We start from the raw sequence: 22,574 nt of genomic DNA, 5'->3' as shown, positions 1-22,574 counted from the left end.
GTACGCAACGTAGAACCTGACACTTAAGTGTATCGGTTCAAGTTATCATAACACGTTACCACGGTGGGATAAAATTATTTCAAGACAAGTCCTAGAGTATTAGTAATTGTGTATTGTGCGCCTCCTATGTGGACAAATATAGGTAGTATGCAGCAAGAATGGAGTGCTTACCAGCAGAAGATTGAAATAAAGAAAACAGAGAGCAGTCCGAGTAACGACAAAATCGGTAGAATGATGGAGTATGTAAACGACAACTTATTTATTTATTTAAACACAAATACCGGTACAAGGGGGCACTGAATACATATGCGCCACACAAGTCATTTGTGTGTGGGCTCTGATACTGCTCAGATGCCTAAACCAAAGCAGGTGGTTTTATTAGGTCACACCTGGAGTCTTCGACCTAAACGTCTGATCCAAAAGGCAGTTGAGCATCGTAAGGAGATGCATTCCCATGGTAGCCGATGACCAACGATTGGTTCGTACGTCATTTGTTCCTTCAGGATACTGGAGTTCATGCGCACCATTGGTTTGGGATGAGGGTTTTCCAACTCCCCTAGGTGGGTTCTCCGTGTCCACCGACCCGGTTAAAGCACCAGACATTTGCTTTTTGTTCTCTCAGTTTCGTAAACAACACCCACGCCACGACAACTAAAGAAAGATGTACAAATGATGTATTTTATATATGATTTTCATATTTTACGAATGCACTGTGTAATTTCGCGTAAAAGAATAAATTAATTTACCTTCCCTGAGTTTTCGTTCACTACAGTAGTAGTAGTTAGTATTGAAAAAGTAGGAAAAAAATTGTACAATACAACTTCGGGACTCAGTTTTTAAAAATGAAGAAAAGGCATGAATACATCTACACTATTCGTAGTAATATAAATGAATTCTACTTAAATAATAGTTACATAAACATTAAAAGTTATCATTAAAATAATTTCAGACTAAATGAAGTATCATTTCCATGTTACCGTATTTTATGTTGATCAATTCAATTACGTTAAAAATCTTTATCTTCCCTGGTTTGTTGATAATGCCTGACAACATTTTGACATTGACTTAGAAAGCTCATTTAGCTTTTGTCAATTCGCGTTATTCTTATCTTGTGAATTGTCTGTTTGCTAACTAACAAGATGAGTATACTGTAGAGCGATCTCAGTTTGTATTACTCCATGGTTGTGAAACATATCCTATGAAAATAAAAGATATCCGTAAGAATCAACTTTTGGATTATAGGTGTATTTGAAGCATCGCTCACAACTAAGGAATCAGTGTTATGACTAGGCGTAAAAGGTACTAAACAAAAGTAAGAAGATAGTGAATCTTCATCGGACAAATTGGTTGAGATTTATGTTACGTATACCTACTTATTGGCTACCTTTTTGTATAATAATAAATTAGATTTAAGGAATACTAAGAATACTCAATCAAGATATAATAACAGTCCATAAAACAATTTAGTGTTCGTCTGAACCATTTTAGTTGGTGTAGCTTACCTGTTTGAAGTCGTCTACATAATAACTGTAATCACTGGTTAGGTGACGTGATTCAAGGTCGGTTACATTGACGCAGATATACACTTATTCTATCTTCCTTTAAGTTTTCAGCCTTAATATTATTTCATAATTCTTATCCCTTAAATTCTATCCTTTTTTCCCATCGTATTATTTAGTGCTTAGTCTTTCTTATTATTACTATTTTGATTCATTATGTTAACCTTACCCAGTACACACATATAAATGATTAGTTGAAGTTAGACATTAACACCATTGGATGCCAGCTCAGTGGTTAAGTGCTCGCGCACGAAACCAGTAGGTCCTGGGTTCGAATCTTGCAGGGGGAGAGGTCGTGGATGCGCACCGCTGAGGAGTCCCACGATAGGACGAAACGGCCGTCCAGTGCTTCCAGGTTTTCCATGGTGGTTTAGCTTCAACTGACTCATGATTTTAACTATTGAAATTACATATAAATGAATAAATATTCATCTTATTTAATGAAAATAAGTTAAATCTATGGTTTGTTGTGGGAATTTCCAAGTTTACTTTCATTATCCAATGAATCTATTTATTCATTTGTAGGTATTCATTTTCTTATATATTTTTCTGGTTAGTTTTCTACGGGATGGGATCACTAACCCTATTCCCGACCCTCCTTTACCCGGGCTTAGGACCGGCAGTAACTCGAGAAGAGTTACAGGCGGAGTTTTTCTTATATGTATAATAGTCTAAATAGAAATTTTAATAAATTATTATTATTTATCCTATTATTCATTCTTGTTATTTTGATTATTTATGTTTGTACTGCTTCTTTAGCATGGCGTTACAGTCTCCACTGAATTAGTTAATTTAACAACATTTTTTGAAAATCATGTTCTACCTGAATTACGAAATCCTAATGGTAAGTTTGTTGGTATGTTCTTTTTTTTCTTTCTTTCTTGATACATTGTCACAATCTATTTTGACAAAAACTGCTTAATTTTTGTGAGGCACCTTGGCAACTTCATTTCGTAACAGTATTTGTGTACTTCAGTTATCGTATTATTGAATAATAGCGGTAAATCCCCACCAACATGCCGCTGTCGCCGTTACATTATTCATTCTAAGTTAACCAGTTAATAGTAGTACAGTTCCCATGTCCATGTTCCATGTCTACGAGTTATAATTTGGTCAGTTACACTAATCTGTTTGCAATTAATTATATGTGGGGTGTGGTCTTCGGTGAAAACTACCTGCTTCAGTTTGGGCACCCGGGAAGTATTCCAGCCCTCACACATATCAAATGATATATGTGGCGCATATCTATTTGGTGCCTCCTTGTACCAGTGTTTATGTGTTTAAATAAATAAATAGTTATATGTTGCCCTGGTACGGCCGAGAATTGGGAGCGTCAACTCTCCCTCTCGAAATGCTCTCACATGGCCACGCGTATACAGATACTGCTAGGGAAGTCTTACTCACTGCTTTCTCGCGTCATTACTGTTGTGTATGAAATTGAGAGGACGAGAAGCGAATGTCCAGCGCTTTAACCAGGATGGTAAACACTGAAGGTTCATCTAGGAGAGTTGGAAAACCCTGATTCCAAACCAATGGTGCACATGGACTCCAGTATCCTAAAGGAACAAATGGTGTATGAACCAATCGTTGGTCACCGGCTACCATAGGACTTCATTTCCTGGCGTTGATCCACTGCCTTGTGGTTTAGACCTTTAAGTCGAAGGCTCTGGATGTGGCCCCATAAGAAAACCATCTGCTTTGGTTTAGGCACCCGGGCAGTATCACAACCCACATACATGTGACTTGTGTGGCGCATATATATCTGATGCCCCTTTATACCAATAGTTGTGTTCTGTATTCTTATTGTAATGTTGTAAGAAATCTATTCGATTCTACTTTTCTTGTATTGTAATTCCTTAAACACTATACTTCAGTTATCTCCCACGAAATCAGAACAAGATTCGTCGAGGTATAATTTATATTCTAATAAATCTGAACTGCTAAAAACATTCAAGTTTCCATCGTAATATACGTCAGCCTGCGCTAATCGGTTGGGTATGAATCAATTAACTTATTCTTTGATCTGATTCAGAAGTCTATCCTTTTAACCTATTCATTTACTTTACCCTAATATATTATCGTGAACAATTCACTACTCTTCACTTGCTTTCTTGTGTATTATAGTTAATTATTTGCCTGTGATCAAAGCGGATTGTTTACGTTATGCTATTGCATTTCGTTCACTACTTCCATCTGTGGCCTTAATCAATCTATTGAATATGACTCCAGTGTTACTTACTGCTTCAGCACCGGTTGTACAAAGTTATGTAGCTTCATTAATTGATAAATTATTGGCTATGCGACGATTAGATTCACCTACAGATCCTGTGTAAGTCTACTATTTTTATCATTGATATATCATAGTGACTTTGATAAGGCAGAGATGAGATTCATACAGTTATCAATATTTGTGATTGTACTAATCGACCTGCTACCACTACTACACCACCTATGCTAACTAAACAACTATTTTTTTCCTGATTTTTGTTATAACTGTCGTCATTGTTTCTTGCATAATCTTAAAGAAATAAATTTCTTGTTCAAGGTTAATTATATTCACCTAAATCCAATTAAACTATGATATGATCAGTATGAGAACTTTTCTTTGGAGAAGAAAACTTTTTTATTATTAATAACCTAATGGCACATAATCATTTGAATAGTTTTGTACGATTGTAAAACCTAGTGATTCAGTGACTAAGTCACTGAATTTTTTCACTTTCCATTGCATCTACTCTGACTTGAAGTAGTTCTGAATAGTAACATCTGTTTGAACATTGGATAGTGGCCAATGCCATTGTTCTGTAGTCTTTAATAGTGGTAGGATTTTATCAATCAATTTGTGATTTGGATAGTACTTCAGTGGACTTGGCATCATATTCATTTTGTCCTGATCTAACGCGGTTCAAGGTTAGGTGGTGGTTGGAGGTAGTCGACAGGAAACCCTGGACCCGGGTTTCGTGCTACTTGGCACCTTGCCACCTTGTAAGCAATCAATTGTGGCGGTTCAAGGTATTCAGCAGGATGCCCTCAAACTTTCATCTCATGCTAGTTTATTGCTTGTCAACAAAGCATACCTGAATTCTTGAGGATGTTGATACTCCGTGTGTGATTTGAACCCACACTGCTTAGATGTTACCACTGAGCTATTTAATCTGATTTTGATGTCATTATCTTGTACACACCTAAACTTATTTGTACTTTGATTATTTATTGATTAGTTGCATTAAATTCCAAATGAATAATGTTGATCCCAAATATTTAACAGATCTCATCATTTATTCTTAATGAATGATTGATTTCAGAATACTAAAAGAACAAGTATCAGAACCTCAATTATTAATTGATAGATTATTGAATATTTTGAATAATCCTGAATATGGTGAAAATGTTTATATAATACGAGGTAAGTAAGGTTGACAATTGTATCTTATACAATATGATAATTAAATCAATAACATAACTTTGTTAAACGTTTAATCTGTCAACATACTTACCTAGGTCTGTTACCCCTTGTACTGAAGTCAAAGCCATCCATCAACTTATTGTATATATACTCAACAGCTATCAATTCTTTAATTTGGCTGTAATTACTATATATGACTGTTAAGGATCGATCATAATCATTTTTAAAGTGTTGAAATTTATTTATTTATGTATAATAACTTAATGAGATGATAACAATCGACGGTTAGAGACCTTGAATGATATGGCTCAAAATCGTTTGCAATGGCGAAGGTGGATCCACTCTTTGTGTTCTCCTGAATCCTCCTTGTCTCTTTTTTTCTCTTTACAAACTTATTTCACTGAATTATACTCCTTGAATAACATCTTCAAACCCTAATCTCTCCGATTACTGCTTATACTTTTACTACCTCTACCACTATGTGGTTTGAATTGACTACTGCATCTCTGTGCTAATATGGTATGGTAACTCGAACTGATGTACGTACGTACAAAGTTCTACGTTGTCACTGACTGACTGATAATAAGTTAATATAAATTACATATTTGTTATTTTCTTAAGAATTTTTCATCCTATTCTCTCTCTCTCCCTCTCTCGCTTATTTTCTTTATAGCCTTAATGCGAGTTTGTTGCTGTTTACAAGAACGTTGTCTACCGTCAATGACATCACTTGTATCCACTTTATTATCTCGTCTTACTCAAGTTGCAAAGGTTTGTTTAACAAGATAGTTTTTCATCCTAATTATATATGTTATAATTCTCTCTTATTACAATCCAGCTATTCCTATTGCTTAGTATTCATGGACACCAATTCACTAGACAAGTCCCTAAATCAGAACACGGTTGAACAGTAAAGAGATTGTATTCTAAATAACAAGGTTAGATGGAAGTAAGAAGCACAATAGGGAAAACATTATTATATTCATAACCTTCACATGAGAAGATTTTAGAGTGTTCTCCAAGTATTGGCTAGGTCTGGTTGGATAAGGATTAGCCAATCAGCGTACAACAACGCAATCGTGTATTGAGCATTCTTTAATCCAATCTATGTCCCGTTAACAATATATAAACTTTTCTTTTTGTTCTTATCAATCTATATCGTTTATCTTTACCATCATCATTATCATTATTATGATTAGTATTATTTGTCGTTTTGTTCAGTTGTTGTTGTTGTTGTTGTTGTTTTTTCATCATTTTATAGAACCCATGTAAACCGGATTATAATCATTTCCTATTTGAAACAATCTGTTTGTGTATTCGTTTAACTTGTGCCACGGAACCAGCTTTAGTGTTACATTTTGAAGCAGCATTCCTTCCAATCTTTCAAGATATTTTACAACAAGATGTTGTTGGTAAGTTGTTAATTTTGCTATGCTTGTGGCCTGAGTGCCCTGCCAATATACAATGTAATGATACCGCCAATTAGAGAACAGTAATTTATCGACCGGACTAATGACGCATAAAACACGTACGAGCAGTCTAGAGTCTTATCGATTCTGCTTCCCGCTTAGCCTTGCCTGTTAAGTCCAGAACACTAATCTCAACCTCTGCGATATGAATCATTTATTTCAAACATACTCGGTTTAGATATCAACCAGACAGACCACATCGTACCATGAAATAGAATGTATTATTTGTCCAAAATCTAACCAGAAGTGTCTGTAATTGTGGGATAATGTAATTAATAGACAGGGCATAACTCAAGAATGGTAAATCGTATAATAATAGTTCATAGGTCAAAATAAAGCTTATGATATAAGGAACACTTAACAATTACACAATAAAAATATATGTATAGTATTTGACCATAAATGGATCCCATCAGTTACCATCCCTTATACTTACCGGGATATAACAAATTTTGTTTGTAATCCAAAATTCTCATTTCTAAATTTATCATATACATTGTATCTTCTAGAGAATGTACACAAATGTTACCAGGTCTCAGTTCATTAAAATGCTGAATTATTGCCTACCTATCCCTCTACGATAATTTACCTATCACTAGCTTCTATATGCTTTATCTTAATGCATAAAATACATGAATCTGTCTTTGGTTTACTGTATATCATTGATGAAATAAATTTACAGATTAAATTTAACTGCATTAATCGAAATAAGTTAACGTCTAACTTTTTCTAGCTAATTTGGTTGAAGGGATTTTATGAAGTTTGGTTCCATTTATAAGTTATATGCGTCATAGATTAAAAGTTATGAGATACTAAACACATATTTCCTCTCGGTATGGGGCTCTTTAGCAATGCGCGCCCATGAACTAACCAGGGATTGAATCTAGGGTTTATATGTCTCACAGTGAACACTTAGATATTAAAATCACTGAGTCGGTGTTCAAACATATAAATTCAACTTCAATCAGATCATGATATAGTTCGATGATTATTGAATGCCGTTAGTAACAACTGTTTCACTCTTGACATAGATTAACCTCCATCAGTCATGATTTCTCACGTGAACTCCAAAAATATCTTAAAGTAAATTACTGGTAAGCTGACTATCATAATGCGGTCGGGGGTGTGGAATTATGGGTAGGCACCGATGAGGAGTCTCATGCTGTGATAAAACAGCTGTTCAGTACTCCCGATTCCCTATTGGTAATAACTATTTCACTTTCTTCGTGTCTGTTTTCAGTTACTTCACATTAATATATGTGTTGCTTATCCTTCCTGTTTATTATTTCTCTTTTCCAGAATTTGTACCATATGTATTTCAATTGATCAGTGTTATGCTAGAACAGTATCCATTATCTCAAATTGTTCTAACTAATTGTAAGTTACCACCACCTGTTATCAATGGCATGACAACAGGAACACCTAGTAATTTCCGACCTTCACAGGCTTATTCAGCTTTACTTCAACGAATCCTTGTCCCATCTCTGTGGGAACCAAATAGAAATGTTCCATCGCTTGTTCGTTTGTTACAGGCTTACCTGTTACATAATATGGATGATGTGTTAGCAGCTAATAAGGTAATTCACTTATAAGATGTATTTGTAAATGATAATAGTTTTTTTGATTTGATTTCTTGGGTTGTTCTTATTTTCATTAAAGTTATTCACAACAAACAATTGATGATATACACTTTTGAGGTAGTTGTCATGCGATGTTTACTTGTATATTCATTAAGTTGCAATAAAACTAGGAACGATTAAACAAGAACATACCATTAATCCATGAATTCATTGACTGTTGAATTGAATCCTGTTTTGTTTATGCAACATAATATTCAGTTGGATTCCATACGATAATTGTGATCAGTTAATTTCAAAACATTGGATAACATGGCTCAGAATAATCGTTTTACACTAGTGTGAATATATTCACAGTTTATCTGTTTACCGCTTTGGTTCCTAAAGAAATTTTTTTTTAATTCTATGAATTCATTCATTCTTCTTAAATCGTCTAGTCTTTACTTAATCTTTTCTACTGTTATGGTATTTGTCTTAAGAATGACATAGTTTGTTAGTTTTGAACTGAAATTCCATATTAATTATATAGCGGATTGTTTGTTAATTAATTATTGATTTATTCTACAATTCATATTTCTTATCAGAACTTTCAGGAGTACATAAGTCGAAACAAGTTACTCTTAGTAGTAGTAAATACAGAATTCTCATATTGAAGTCACGTTAATTATCAATTCATACATAGATAGTATTACATTACTAATTAGTTACCTCATACTTATTAATGTTAATGTTAACTGTTTGTTTATTACTAAAACTGATCAGTCTCTTATTAGTATATGTACACTGTGTGGATTGCCTCAATATTATCTTAAATCACCAGCATTGTAAATAGAGATGGATAGTGGCTAACGATGGAATTCAGGACGCGCGTTTCGTCCTGTTCGGGACTCGTTAGTTAAAGTGAACAACGTGAACGGTACTGGGTTCGAGTCTCAGGGTGAGCATCAACTCTAGGATGCAGGTTCAACCAGCTGACGAATTTAAACTAGAACAAAACGCGTTTCCTTGATTCTATTGCTCGCCACCATTCATCTCTGTTTTCCAGACTGTTTGCTTCATTACTTTGTTTCTAATTTTGTTAATTTTTATCGTAGACAAATGTTGTACTATCCACTAAAAATCTTTAAGTTTTTTTCTTAAATTGAACAAGAAAATTCATTCTTCATGTTTGTGTATATGGTTTTTTTTCCCCACTGTTCAAACAAAAGATACTGGGATCCAAGTCTCAGTGTATGAACATCATAACATTAAAATGTGGAGATATACATCCAGTTGATGATGATGATGATGATGATGATGATAACTTCTAAATAGGGCGAAATCTATATCCTGTTAGAGAGATTCTACCATTAACCAGAATTTAACTCAATTATCACTGGTCTTTCATTATGATAATGAAGATAACTATGTATTATAAAATTGATGTATAAGAAATTTAATCCTTATGTCAACATTTGGATTTAGAACTGTACTCTCTTCTCCGAATGTCTTCTTTTTTCTTTCACGAGAATATTTAATGATTCACTTTTGTTTAATCCATTCAGGTTCATTCTTTGGTAAGCAAATTTAAAATCTATTTATCTCATCACTTACAATTATCATTATCATTATTCACTCATTTACAAGGCATAAATTCCTAATATTTAACTTTCTGTCAAAAATTTCTTTGTGTTGATGATAAGTAATAATGTTACTTGGTTTCTCGAACCGAATTACATGTTAGCCTAGTTCAAATGTGTGATTTTATTTCTCTGTACTAATGGGATAATGGCGAATTGAACCAATGTACACACATACCAGATTCTAAATTTTGACTAATTGATCTCATCACATATGACATACATGTAATTTTCCAAATTTATTTCAATGTATTATACTCCTTGAATAACATCTTCAAACCCTAATCTTTCCGATTACTGCTTATACTCCTACCACCTCTCTACCACTACGGGATTTAAACGGACAATTGCATCTCTGTTTTATTGTGGTATAGCAGCTCGAACTGATGTACGTAAGTACGAAGTTCTACGTTGTTACTGGCTGACTGAACTTACGTACTTCTGTTATCCCTCGTGGAGGAGCATAGGTCGCCTATCAGCATTCTCCATCAAACTCTGTCCTGGATAATCTTTCCCAGTTACTATTCATCCCTTACATTTCTGCTTCCGATTCCCGACTCAGTGTATCCTTTGGCCTTCCTCTATTCCGTTTCCCTTCATGATTCCAAGTTAGCGGTTACCTCCTGATTCAGTCTAATATATGTCCTATGCACTTCCAACGTTTTTTCCTGATTTCCTCTTCAGATGGAAGCTATTTTGTTGTCTCCCACAGTACGTTGTTGCTGATGGTATCCGTTCAACGGATATTGAATATCTTGCGTAGACAATCGTTTATGAATACTTGTACCGTTTTAATGGTGGTTGTAATAGTTCCCTAATTTTCGGCTCTGTACAGTAGTAGGACTGTCTTGACGTTCGTATCGAAGATTGTGACTTATATGTTGGTTGACAGTTGTTTTGAGTTCCATATGTTTTCACATCTGCATCGGATCCTCTGCGTTCATCGATGATACTGTCCAGGTACGTGAGAGTCTCCATCAATTGTGATTGGGTTAATGTTCTCCGTGTTGTATTTGAGGATCTTGGTTTTTCCCTTGTGTATGTCGAGGCCTACTGACGCAGAGGCTTTTGCTACACTAATCTTGATCTGCATTTGTTGGTATGTGTGGGATAAAAGAACCAAGTCATCTTTGAAGTTCAAATCGTACACCTGAATCACTTGTCAACTATAGTACTAGTTACGATTCCTAGATATTAATGCATGCAACTCAATAGTTTGAAACGTTATCAAATATAGCTGGGACTAGAAACTGATGACGGTTCTCGTGTATTTTTGCTCTTTATCCATCATAAAATTTGGAGGAGATCTTTCTTAAGTAAAAGGAGTCTTTCTTGGATATCTTGTTAGCCAAATTATGTCTGCTCTCGTTTAGTTATCTTTATTCATTTATTCATTATACTCATATTTTATTTTTCCACAATTCCATCACTTAATCGTGAAACACATATTTATTTCACTGCCCACTTTGTACTCAGATTTATATTTTATAAGGTGTGTCTTGAACTGATTATTCCTGTCAAATTCAAACTTGATTGTCACAGTCTCTGCTGTTGAATTAGTTTCGAACTTTAACTGGCTTCTTATTGAATTAAAATATTTCTGATAGTTAATTCGATATTTTTGTACAATTTTGAACTAACATATACTCTTTAGGAGATTTTAAGCGTTAGACATCGTTAAGTAATGTTAGATAGTGGTTAGCAGTAGATTCCAAGACGCGTGTTTCTCCCTATTTGGAACTGTTCAGCTGGACTCAGTAGCTAAGTGAACAACGTGATGGCGTTTTAAGCGGACGATACTGGATTCGAGTCTCAGGGTGAGCTTCAACTCTGGAATGCATGTTCAACCAACTGACGAATTTAAAATAGAACAAAACGCGTTTCCTGGATTCGATTGCTCGCCACCATCCATCTCTGTTTTCAGGACTGTTTATTTCATTACTATTTAGAATTCATCATCTAGATGTACCTACATCAAAGTGTTAATTTTATTACTGGGTCTCGAATCCCAATACTTTTCGCTTCAGATCTCTAACCCTAACCACTAGCTTATATAACATAAATGAATTTTATTGTTTGAAATCTTTTACCCTAACCATTGTTGTTGATTTGTGAATAATTTATTATGCTAATTGTTATTGCCTCTAACTTCTAGATATATTTTCATACGTCCCAATTTTTCATCGGGTCACTGTTATTCTAATAGTTGAAACAAATATTCTAGTTATCTATGTATATTTATTTGAACACATAAATACTGGTACAAGGGGGCACCAGATACATATGCGCCACATAAATCATACGACTTGTATGAGGGCTGGGATATTGCCCGGGTGGCCAAACCCCGAAGCAGGTGGTTTTATTAGGTGGCCACACCTTGAGCCTTTAATCTAAAGGTCTAATCCACAAGGCAGTAGATCAACGTCAGGAGATGCAGTCCCATGTTGGCCGGTGACCAACGATTATTTCATACATTATTTGTTCATTCAGGATACTGGAGTCCATGTGCACCATTGGTTTGGAATGAGGGTTTTCCAACTCCCCTAGGGTGGATCCACCATCCTGGTTAAAGCTCCGAATATTCTCTTTTCATCCTCTCAATTTCATAAACAACAGTAATGCCACGAGTAGGCATTGAGTATGACTTTTGTGGCAGTAGTTGTATGCACGTGGCCACATGAGAGCATTTGGAGAGGGTGAGCGAACTTTTCCCACTCTCGACCGTACCAGGGCATTTGGGGGCAATATTCTAGTTAAGAGTTGACAATAAGATGAATTTCATAAAGTGAATATTAAATAATTTGAAATAATTGTAGTAGCAAACATTGATGATTTAGGAGGAAGTATTGACAGTATACGTATGTGAAAGGAATACTAGAACCCTCGATAAATAGAAAATTGAAAAGTAGATTTATGTGCTGCCTTTCCTGTGATTGATTTGAATCTATCTCATCCAACTTCTTTAATGACACTGATAGCGTGTTATCGTACAGACACTAACCAAATGTTCTCCACCTATCAATAGTCAGTAATTTCATGGACTAATACTACATTTTGTGCTTGACCTCCTCTCAAATTTCTTTTAACATACTCTTACAATAGCTGACACCGAGTATTCATAGTAGACGGTAGTTAGGCATACGTTATGCATATCGAAGTAATTTCAGTTAATGAAGATTGAGATAAAGTGAAGTGATCAACACTTTAAGCTACTTTATTCTTTGCGATCAATCAAAGTATTCGTCAAAGATTTCGAAAAGTTGTCAACATTTATTGTACTATGGCCACGCGTATATAGCCTCTGCCAGGAAAGTCCTACTCACTGCCCTATCGTAGCGGGGGTGTTGTTTACGAAAATGAGAGGACAAAAAGCGAATGTCCGGCACTTTAACCGGATTCTAAACCAATGGTGCACATGGGCTCCACTATCCTGCGGGAACAAATGGCGTGCGAATCAATCGTTGGTCCTCGGCCAACATGGGACAGCATCTCCTGACGTTGCTTCATTGCCTTGTGGATCAGACCTTTAGGTCGAAGGCTCAAGGTGTGGCCACCTAATAAGACCACCCACTTCGGTTTGGGCACCCGGCCAGTATCACAGCCCTCACACAAATCGTATGATTTGTGTGGCGCATATATATTTGGTGCCTCCTTGTACCATTATCTATGTGTTAAATTAAAATAAATAATGATATTCGATATTATAGGAATTTTGATGTAATAATTATCTGTCACTTATTCTAATTTTCTTGGTATCATTCATACCCATCAATGAGATGAATTCATTTTAGATGTTGATTATTGATTTATGATTATCTATTTTGTTTTTGTTTGTTCTTCTTTCGTCATTCTCCTTGATATCACCTCTCTCTGTATCATCTCTGTAGATTACACCGATTCTAGGAGTATTTCAAAAATTAGTTAATTCCTCTATAAATGATGTGTATGCATTTGCTTTATTAAATGCTATTCTATTATCTGGTCCAAAAGATATTTTAATGCCAACATATTTTCGTCAAATATTCATGATCATATTTCGTCGATTACAATCATGTAAAAGAGAGAAATTTATGAAAGGTTTGTTAAACCATTTTTGTTGTTGTTGTTGTTATTATCTCTTATCCATTTCTCTAACCTTTGTATTGTTAATGGACACATGTTGCTTGGTCTATAATGATAGTCAGTCAGTCAGTCAGCTACAATGTAGGACCAAGCACATATATGCATCGGTCCAAGTTGCCATACCTCATTAACACAACTAGATGAACACCGGATTCATGGAAGTAGTTAATTCAGTTGTGGTAATATATTCTATAATGATAGAATACATATTTTTCGGTTAGTAACATTCAATTCCGAGTAGTTTTAGATTAATCAAGTCTGTGAATCTACATCGACTACCCGACGATTCATTATAGGTATTATGGAAATTAATTGGAAGGAAGCTGTGTACAACAACATGATTTTATTTGATAGTCATTAATTTAGGCTATCAAGTGATGATGGACACTATTTTGAGGTCATGCCAATTATCTTAACCAATAATTAAGTGAAGTCTTTAATGACGTAGCTCTAAATCGACTACAGTTGTATAAAATCTATTCCTTTTTCAGCTGTTCAATCTTGATTTGTAGGTTTTATTTACTTATTTATTTTAACACAGATATTGATACAAGGAGGCACCAAGTACATATACGCCACACAAATCTCATTTGATTTGTGTGAGGAATGTGATGCTGCCTGGGTGCCCAAACCCAAGCAGGTGGTTTTGTTAGGGGGCCTTCGACCTAATGTTCTGATCCACAAGGCAATGAGGCATAGTAAGGAGATGCAGTCCCCCATGGTAGCCGGTGACCAACAATTGGTTCATACACCATTTTTACCTTCAGGATACTGGAGCCCATGTGCACCATTGGTTTAAAATCAGGGTTTTCCAACTCCCCTAGGTAGACTCTCCGTATCCACCAACTCGGTTAAAGCGCCGGACATTCGCTTTTCGTCCGAGCGGACTTTCCCCACTTTCGGCCGTACCAGGGCATTTGGGGGCCTTTACACCAAAGACTATTAAAAATCAAATGGACCGCCGACTCTTGATATGAGATTACTCTTCAGTACACATCTGTGATGACTCTACTAAGGATTGAATCCAGTATATTCAATATTTGTGGCTAAGTGTCCAACCATAGAATCAATAAATGTTTACATGATTTCATTTTGTATTTGTTTTTAACTCTACTGTTTACTTTCGTTGATACTACTATTAGTTAAATACAAATAAATAAATTTTGATGATTATTACTTCTGTCTGATCTTCATGCTACTACTACGACTACTACTACTACTAATTCTGTAGTGAATGAAAACTCAGGTAGGGATAAAAGCAAATTATTGTTTACGGCTAAATTGCAGAGTGTCTTCGTAAAATATGAAAACCATATGTTGCATACATCATTTGCATATCTTCCTTGAATTGTCCAATCACTCTCTGTCCCCCTTCATTTTCTCACTTCAATTCAATCTTTCTTTGGCAGTCATTCGACTTCCGTTTAGTGCTGCATACTACTTATATCTGTCAGTATAAGTAACAATCACCGAAATACTACTAACACTTTTATTACCTGAAACATAAAAGGATATCGATTTTGCTCAAATTTCATTTTGTTTTATTTATAGCTTTTGCATCATTCATCGCTCATATGGTATTAATCTATTCACCGAATGAATTGATTACACTTGTTGATAGTATTCAATCGAATCTATTTGCTCGTGTACTAGAAAAAGTTCTTATTCCATATGCTGAAATTATTATCGCTACACCATTGATTTCAACTAGTGGTTTTGCAAGTAAGATTGTTTTTTTTTTCTTTCTTTTTCTCTTTTGTGTTGTGTTTACGAAGAATATGGTTTTTGCATGTAAACGGATCATTAGTTGTTCGTTACTCTTCTCTCATGGTATTCTTATCAATCGACATACTTCAACTTGATATTTATATAACTGGCAAATACGTTTACGCATTCGAGATTGACTGAGATTTCTTCAATTTAGCACGTTGTATTATTATAGATAACTGTTGTTCACATCTTACATATGCTGTTTTCTTGATCTTACCAATGTCTCTGCAACTTTTTTGGCATAATATAACCTTAAAGAAAAATTGGAGGTAGTCATAGCTCATGATTCTGTTTAATGCTTCAAGATTTTAGCTACTCTCAAACTTGTACTTAAGTTATAAGTAGGGATGGATTGTTGCTAGTAGTAGAATATAGAACTTGTGTTTCGTTCTATTTGGGACTCGTCAGCTGGATATACCTGCATCTCAGAGTTGATGTTCACTCCATGACCCGAACTCACTACTTTTTGCTTTGAACGCAATCTCGTTATTCCCGTAGCTACTGATTGTGGATAGGCATTGATTTGTGCAATGTGGTGAAGCTTAATTCATCTTGCATTGGTTGCTTGAATCTTCCTTATTGGTGTTTAGGACTGTAATTTAAGATTGATACAACCAGTATAAATGAATTGTATTCGGATGGTTGATATACATTTAATGAAATAGTTTATGTAATTTAGATGTTATACTTTCTCTCAGTTTCATAACCAGACATCATAATAAAAAGAAATAAATTCACTTCTCTCTCTCCTTGTGTATTTATTTGTTCGATTTCAGAAAGTGCTGAAGTATCCAATCTACCATCTACTTCTGTCTGTACAGAATGGCGTATGAATAGTATTGGATTAATCCGATTTATTGGTGAAGCACAAGCTTTACTTACCAGTGGTTCTACTTATCGTGAATCATGGCTCCCTTTATTAATAAAAATTATTGCCGGTTTGGCTAGTGGTCCAGGACGTGGTGGTGATGCTGCGAGCGATTTGGCTGTATCGATGGCAATGAATTCTATGGTAGATGGTTTTCAAAAAGATGAACGTTTCATTGAAATAGACTCAGATCCTTGTGAGTTTTATATGTGGATGTTGCTTCATTTATGCCATCTCATATAGTAATCTTATGTACTCACACAATTACACTACATTATAAAACAATAACGTGAGTGGTGTAAGTTTCTTCGGTTCTCCATAGATCTTCCGATAGTTCACCGTTAAAGGTGAATGACTACAGCAATTCGTTTTAATTTAACAGTTTTTCGTTAGAGTACTCTACGCCTTAAGTGTACTATGAAATAAACGCTATACTGTTGGACACTTGTTGAAGCATAATTTCAAACCTTTCCTTTACTTCTTGTATTAACTGACCTAACGGTGTGCAAATATCCAGAAGGCGAAATGAAGTCGTAATGACAGTTTATGTAATCCGCAGTATAAATCGAACGATCAGCAAAAACACAATGAAAGAGACCAATTGATTAATGTAGTTTAACAAGTAGATATATATATATCCGAATTCGAATGGGTCATCGAACATTTTAAGCGAATAAAAAAAGTAAGCACTTAGAATTGTCATATGCAATCAGTCATTGCCATTTATACATGTAGAAGATACATACATGATATGTATACAAAGTATATCAGTACTGCATATAAAACTGTAATTTTCATCTATATATGTCTTTTTTGAACGTAACATTGTAGCTGAATCCCTACTTGTCAGATGAAAAAGGCGAATATACTCAAAGTTAGAGCTTGAAATGAAATCCGCAGTGAAATGTGTACTCTTATAAAGTGTTCATTCAGTAAATGAGCAGGGAAAATGATATGTGCTGCACACACACAACAATGAAGAGTTGTTGCGTTACAAATTCACGGACATACATCCTATCTCCTTTACATTTATTATTTTTTTGTAATCTCCGTTTATCGTCGGTTTAATGGTTAGAAAGTAACTAGTCGACTTTATACTTTTCTATGATCTATTGTGTTTGGTTACTTTTTTACAGCTGGTCAGTCAGCTTACTATCAGTTGACATTTGCAATTCAAAAGTTACCGGATTTATATGCTTCAATTACTGATCCCCGTGTTTATTTGGCAAAAACATTGCATGATTTATCCAATCTATATCCTGGCAAGGTAATGAACTAATCAATTAATATCAGAATGGGGTTTGTGTAGATTGTAGTAATTTAATAATTAAGTTCATAAGCCCATTTAAGCTAGACTACCATGATTTCATGGCAATCGACGAATTCTCCCGACTTTGTCTCTTATTTCATTTGAATGTCACAAAATCTAGATAAAACATAACAACAGAATAGATTGAGATTTTAGTAACCATAAATTAGTTTTTTTTCAGTGAACTGCCATCATGACTCATCAAACGTCATCTAAGTGTTGTATATGTACAATTCCCTTTGGCAGTACTAGCCAAATATTAGGTATTACACTCTTTCGATCGAAATCTCTACTAACAGAAATGTTTTGTATAATCACAGCCCCTGAATACTCAGACGTGGTCGAGGGCAGTAAGAGTCTGCTATTCCCTGCCAGTGGCAGGGAATTCGTCACTGCTTTCAGATGGTAAGGCGTTGCTCACAGAAGTGAGAGTATGTAAAGCAAATGTCCGACACTTAAACCGGGTTGTTGGGTACAGATGATTCCATCTAAAGAGAGTTAAAAACTGATTCCAAACCAAATCAAATACTCTCTCTTACAGTGGTCTAAATATTCCATATCACTTTCATACGCCTAATTAACTTTCGACTAATTCTTTTGTGATTTCTTCAAATTGTACTACTGAATAATATGAATATAGTCGTTGAATATTATTAACGGTGATTTATGATTCATAGTTGTTCGTCCATCCGAAATTCTGCTGTATTTTCTCGGTATTACTTTGAACTCACCAATGGTGAACTTTAAAGTATTGTTTAGTTAATCGAAATCAATGTAGAACCTGAGATATACTTGCATCGGTTCAAGTTGTCTACTAACTTAAAATTCAGCTTATCTTTAGTTTATTTATTTAAACACATAAATCATTCAATTTATGTGAGGGCTGGGATACTGCCCGGGTGCCGAGACCGAAGCAGGTGGTTTTCTTAGGAGCCACACTTGGAGCCTTTGACTTAAAGATCTAATCCACACGGCAGTGGAGGAACGTAAGGAGATGCAGTCCAATGATAGCCAGTTAGCAACAATAGGTTCATACGCCATTTATTCCTTCAAGATCCTGGAGCCCATGTACAAAATTGGTTTGGAATCAGAGTTTTCCAACTCGCCACCAACCCGTTTAAAGCGCCGGACAGTTGCTGTTCGTTCTGTCAATTTCGTAAACAACAGTAATGCCGCGAAAAGGTAGTGAGTAGGATTTTCCTGGCAGTGGTTGTATGCACATAGCCATGTAAAAGCATTTCGAGAGAGAGAGAGAGAGAGAGAGAGAGAGAGAGAGAGTTGACTCTCCCCACTCTCGGCCGTACCAGGGCATTGGGGGGCTAAAATAGGAACAACAATAATAATGATAATATACATAGAATTACAATGTTTACTCATATCATTCGTTCATTCATTATTATTATCGTTTGTTTGTTTATTTGTTTAATTTCTTGATGTAGTTACCTGTATTACTGAATTCTATCACAGAACAATCTATAACTCTATACTTAAAATCATTAATGGAACGTAGTCAACTTTGTATTAATTAGAATAGAATACAATATAGGAAATATGCACAGAAATAACAACAAAATAAAAAAGAGAGAAGTTATACTACTTTGTTATTATTTTTTCCCGTAAGAATTATATGGATGCATATGTGTGTGTGTGTGTGTGTGTGTGTGTGTGTGTGAATGAGTTCAACTTTCGAAATCCATACTAAATCCTTGTCATTCCTTCTATTCTCTCTCTCTCTCTCTCCCTCCTATTTCATTATCCTTGATCCCGTTCATAATGTGTTGTAATGATTACCGGTACGTTTGTCCATTTTTTCTTTGTGTGTGTGTGTCCCCCCAATTAAAAGATGAAACAATTTGATATGATGAAGAGTATACCATTATTATTATTACTTATTGGGTTTCTTTTTATATTGTCTTTTGTTATTATTTTCCAATGCCTCAGATTCATTGATCTTTTTCTGTTGATTGTTCGAACTCACTCTGTATGTGTGTACGGGGGGGGGTGGAGAGGTCTCAGATTTCACTCTATCTTGAAAATTTCCTCGTTTTTTTTTCTACTTCCAAATTGTTCATTCACTGTTCCTATCTACTTTTATTCTTTTCATATATATGTATGTATTGTATTGTATATTTGTTTAAATTTATCATAGATAGATGATCAAATGAACAAAATAAAAAACCTTTGTTTTTTTTTAATTTTTCTATTCATAGAATAAAATAGTATATAAGATGCATTTATTGAATATAAAATATATCTGTTCGGTTCATTCTTATCTACTTTCCTATTCATATTAAAGATATGGAGAGTTGAAAGAGAGTGAGAGAGAGAACAGTTCCATCTCTTGATCCTCTATAAAGATATATGTTCAGTTATACTGTAGCGACCACAAAACTAAACAGACGATTGTTTGGGGCCAGTTACACATAATGTTTCTATGAAAAGATTTTTGATATGTTGTTCGTTCCGTGTTTGAGAAAACTTAACCACTAGAAGTCCGTGTATTTAGGTAGCTACATATGTGCTGGTGGTGGTGTGAGTGATGAGATCAATACACGTATAGTGAAAGACAGAGCGGCTTATGCCAATCTGGGACATCTTTGGCGCATTCATGATGTTAGTCTGGCTGTAAAAGGTCGGATCTACAAAGCGTCGGTGAGATCAATTCTGCTCTATGTTAGTGAAACCTGGCCTCTCCGAGCTGAGGATGTTAGACGACTCTCTGTGTTCGATCATCGTTGTCTCCGAAGGATTGCTGACATTCAATGGCAACACCATGTTAGTAATGTAGAGGTTCGGGATCGTGCGTTCGGGCACAGAGACGATAGTGCAATTGGTGTCACTATCTTGGAGCATCAATTTCGGCAACTTGGTCATGTTCTACGAATGTCGTCCCAGAGAATTCCACGTCGTGCATTATTTGTTGACTCTGGGATTGGTTGGAGAAAGCGGAGAGGTGGTCAGTATATGACATGGTGTCGTGGTATGAAAGAAAGCTACAAAGGGCTGGCTTGTATTGGTCCTTCACGACTCCCTGGTTGGGGTCCGAGAGATGGTGCTACACAGTGGCTAGAGACGTTATCAGATATGGCTCAGAATAGAAGCCAGTGGCGATCCTGCTGTAACCTTCTTTTACTTTCTTCATAAAAAGTGGTTGCTTCTTCCTTAACTGCCGCATATATATTTGGTGCCCTCTTGTACCAATATTTATGTGTTCAACTAAATAAATAAAGAGATAGAAATTCATGAAGTTAGGTAGTAAGATGTAATATTTTCGCGGTCGATCTTTTCTAACCTCTTCCCTTTCTCTATGATGAATAGGCAACATTGTTACAAATGATGGTTATCTAAGGGAACGTATCAAAAAAAAAAAATGTTCAATAGACTTATAAATCAATAGTTTTGTTACACATTCCATAGAAATGAGTGGGAATATTAAAATTTGAAGTAGAGAGTTGAAATAATAAAGAAAATTGAGAATAAAATGAGAACAATATTGAAGATCATCTACTAATAAACGTAATTGGTATGAGATGTTTCGGAGGATAGTATAAATGGACTCTGTGGCTTCATATCTAATCTGAAGTCATTACTCTGACCTAAATATTCAAAACAATCAATTACTAGATATACAAAATGAACATGGATTTAAATTTACGACAATCTTTTTCTTAATTAGACCATGTAACAAAGAAGTGAGTTATTGATCATGATATATTTTTATAAGGATCATAAATATTGAGATCATCTTGACCCAACATCAACACCTTTAACTAGATTATTCATTATTTTGTGAAATATGACTGGAGAACAACTTAAATCAAATGGAAGAGAGTAGTATTGAAATAGGCTATAAAGTGACATTAGTTATTGAGATTGATGAGAGTTTATCTAAGTGAATTCGAAGGTAGATACTTATTGGATCAACTTCATAGAATAGTGAAATTGATTAAGAATATCTCCAGCTTAAACTGTGGTGTGTTTTTTGACTCAACAAACGGGAATTCAATAATGAAGGTTGGATTTTCTATCCCTTAACCCAATATAGCTATCGAAGTATTGGAGTCATTTTTGAAAGCTATTAAAGACAACACCACTTTATGCTTTTCTTAAGATTAAGCATTGAATGAAATAATAAACTGTATGATGTATCGTAGAATGAACCAAAGAAGATGTATAATCGCTTTTCATATGGAATGTACCTTTTCGAAATTGTAGATAAAAATAAAATACGATCATTAGGAACTCCACTTATATAAGAACCTAATAGTAGGGTTTAGTATCACCATTAGCGAAGTGAATAGTTGTCCTACAAACTAACATAATGTTTCTAGTTTTGTCACAATCAAAACATTCAGCATCATGAAGGGGATGTGTTCTCCGAGAATCCAGTTTGCCACAGGATAATTATTTACCAAATTTGTGCTCATCTTTATATGTTGCATTAAAGCTGTAGAAGTCAGTGGGTATCTATATTTAATAGCTAAGATGATGATGGTTACAGTGAATGGTACTGACTTTCAATACCGTGCTGAGTATCGACTCTGCGATGCAGGTACATCTAGTTGACGAGTAAAGTGACGCGTGTCCTGGATTCCATTCCCGCATATATTACTTGTAAATTAATGACAATATATGCTTAACTCACCCTTTGCACATACACGATTTTATCATCATACCACCACTGTAGTCAGATACAGGGCCGCCAAATACCTAATTTAGGTTTATCATCCAGCTTTCACTGAATAGTTAATAATTAAGTAATTTTAATAGTTGAATTCATGAGTTAATTGAAGTTAGATTAAGCGTTCACACGCAAGATCGATAGATCCTGAGTTCAAATCCCGTAGACAGGATCGTGGATGCGTAATACTACCA

General features: G+C 35.1%; 1 protein-coding gene across 2 annotated transcripts in view; it reads left to right on the top strand.

Moving 5' to 3' along the window:
- CSE1L_1 (Exportin-2) overlaps positions 1–21,342 on the top strand; it is a 33,232-nt gene extending 11,890 nt beyond the window's left edge. The window contains exons 8-18 of one of the 2 annotated variants that reach the window (XM_051217691.1): positions 2,319–2,403; positions 3,684–3,888; positions 4,865–4,965; positions 5,639–5,736; positions 6,227–6,377; positions 7,734–8,011; positions 13,518–13,707; positions 15,304–15,474; positions 16,299–16,586; positions 17,527–17,657; positions 19,139–21,342. In XM_051217691.1, coding sequence (XP_051065124.1) covers positions 2,319–2,403; positions 3,684–3,888; positions 4,865–4,965; positions 5,639–5,736; positions 6,227–6,377; positions 7,734–8,011; positions 13,518–13,707; positions 15,304–15,474; positions 16,299–16,586; positions 17,527–17,657; positions 19,139–19,228 — 1,788 coding nt within the window. In that variant the 3' untranslated portion in view covers positions 19,229–21,342. Of the gene's footprint in view, positions 1–2,318; positions 2,404–3,683; positions 3,889–4,864; positions 4,966–5,638; positions 5,737–6,226; positions 6,378–7,733; positions 13,708–15,303; positions 15,475–16,298; positions 16,587–17,526; positions 17,658–19,138 lie in introns of both variants that reach the window. The other variant, XM_051217690.1, reaches the window with a different exon arrangement.
- The last annotated feature ends 1,232 nt before the right edge of the window (positions 21,343–22,574 follow it).

This window comes from Schistosoma haematobium, chromosome 5 (genome assembly GCF_000699445.3).
Source record: "Schistosoma haematobium chromosome 5, whole genome shotgun sequence".
NCBI classification, from domain to species: Eukaryota; Metazoa; Platyhelminthes; class Trematoda; order Strigeidida; family Schistosomatidae; genus Schistosoma; species Schistosoma haematobium.
This window is presented reverse-complemented; position numbering and strand designations above follow the sequence as displayed.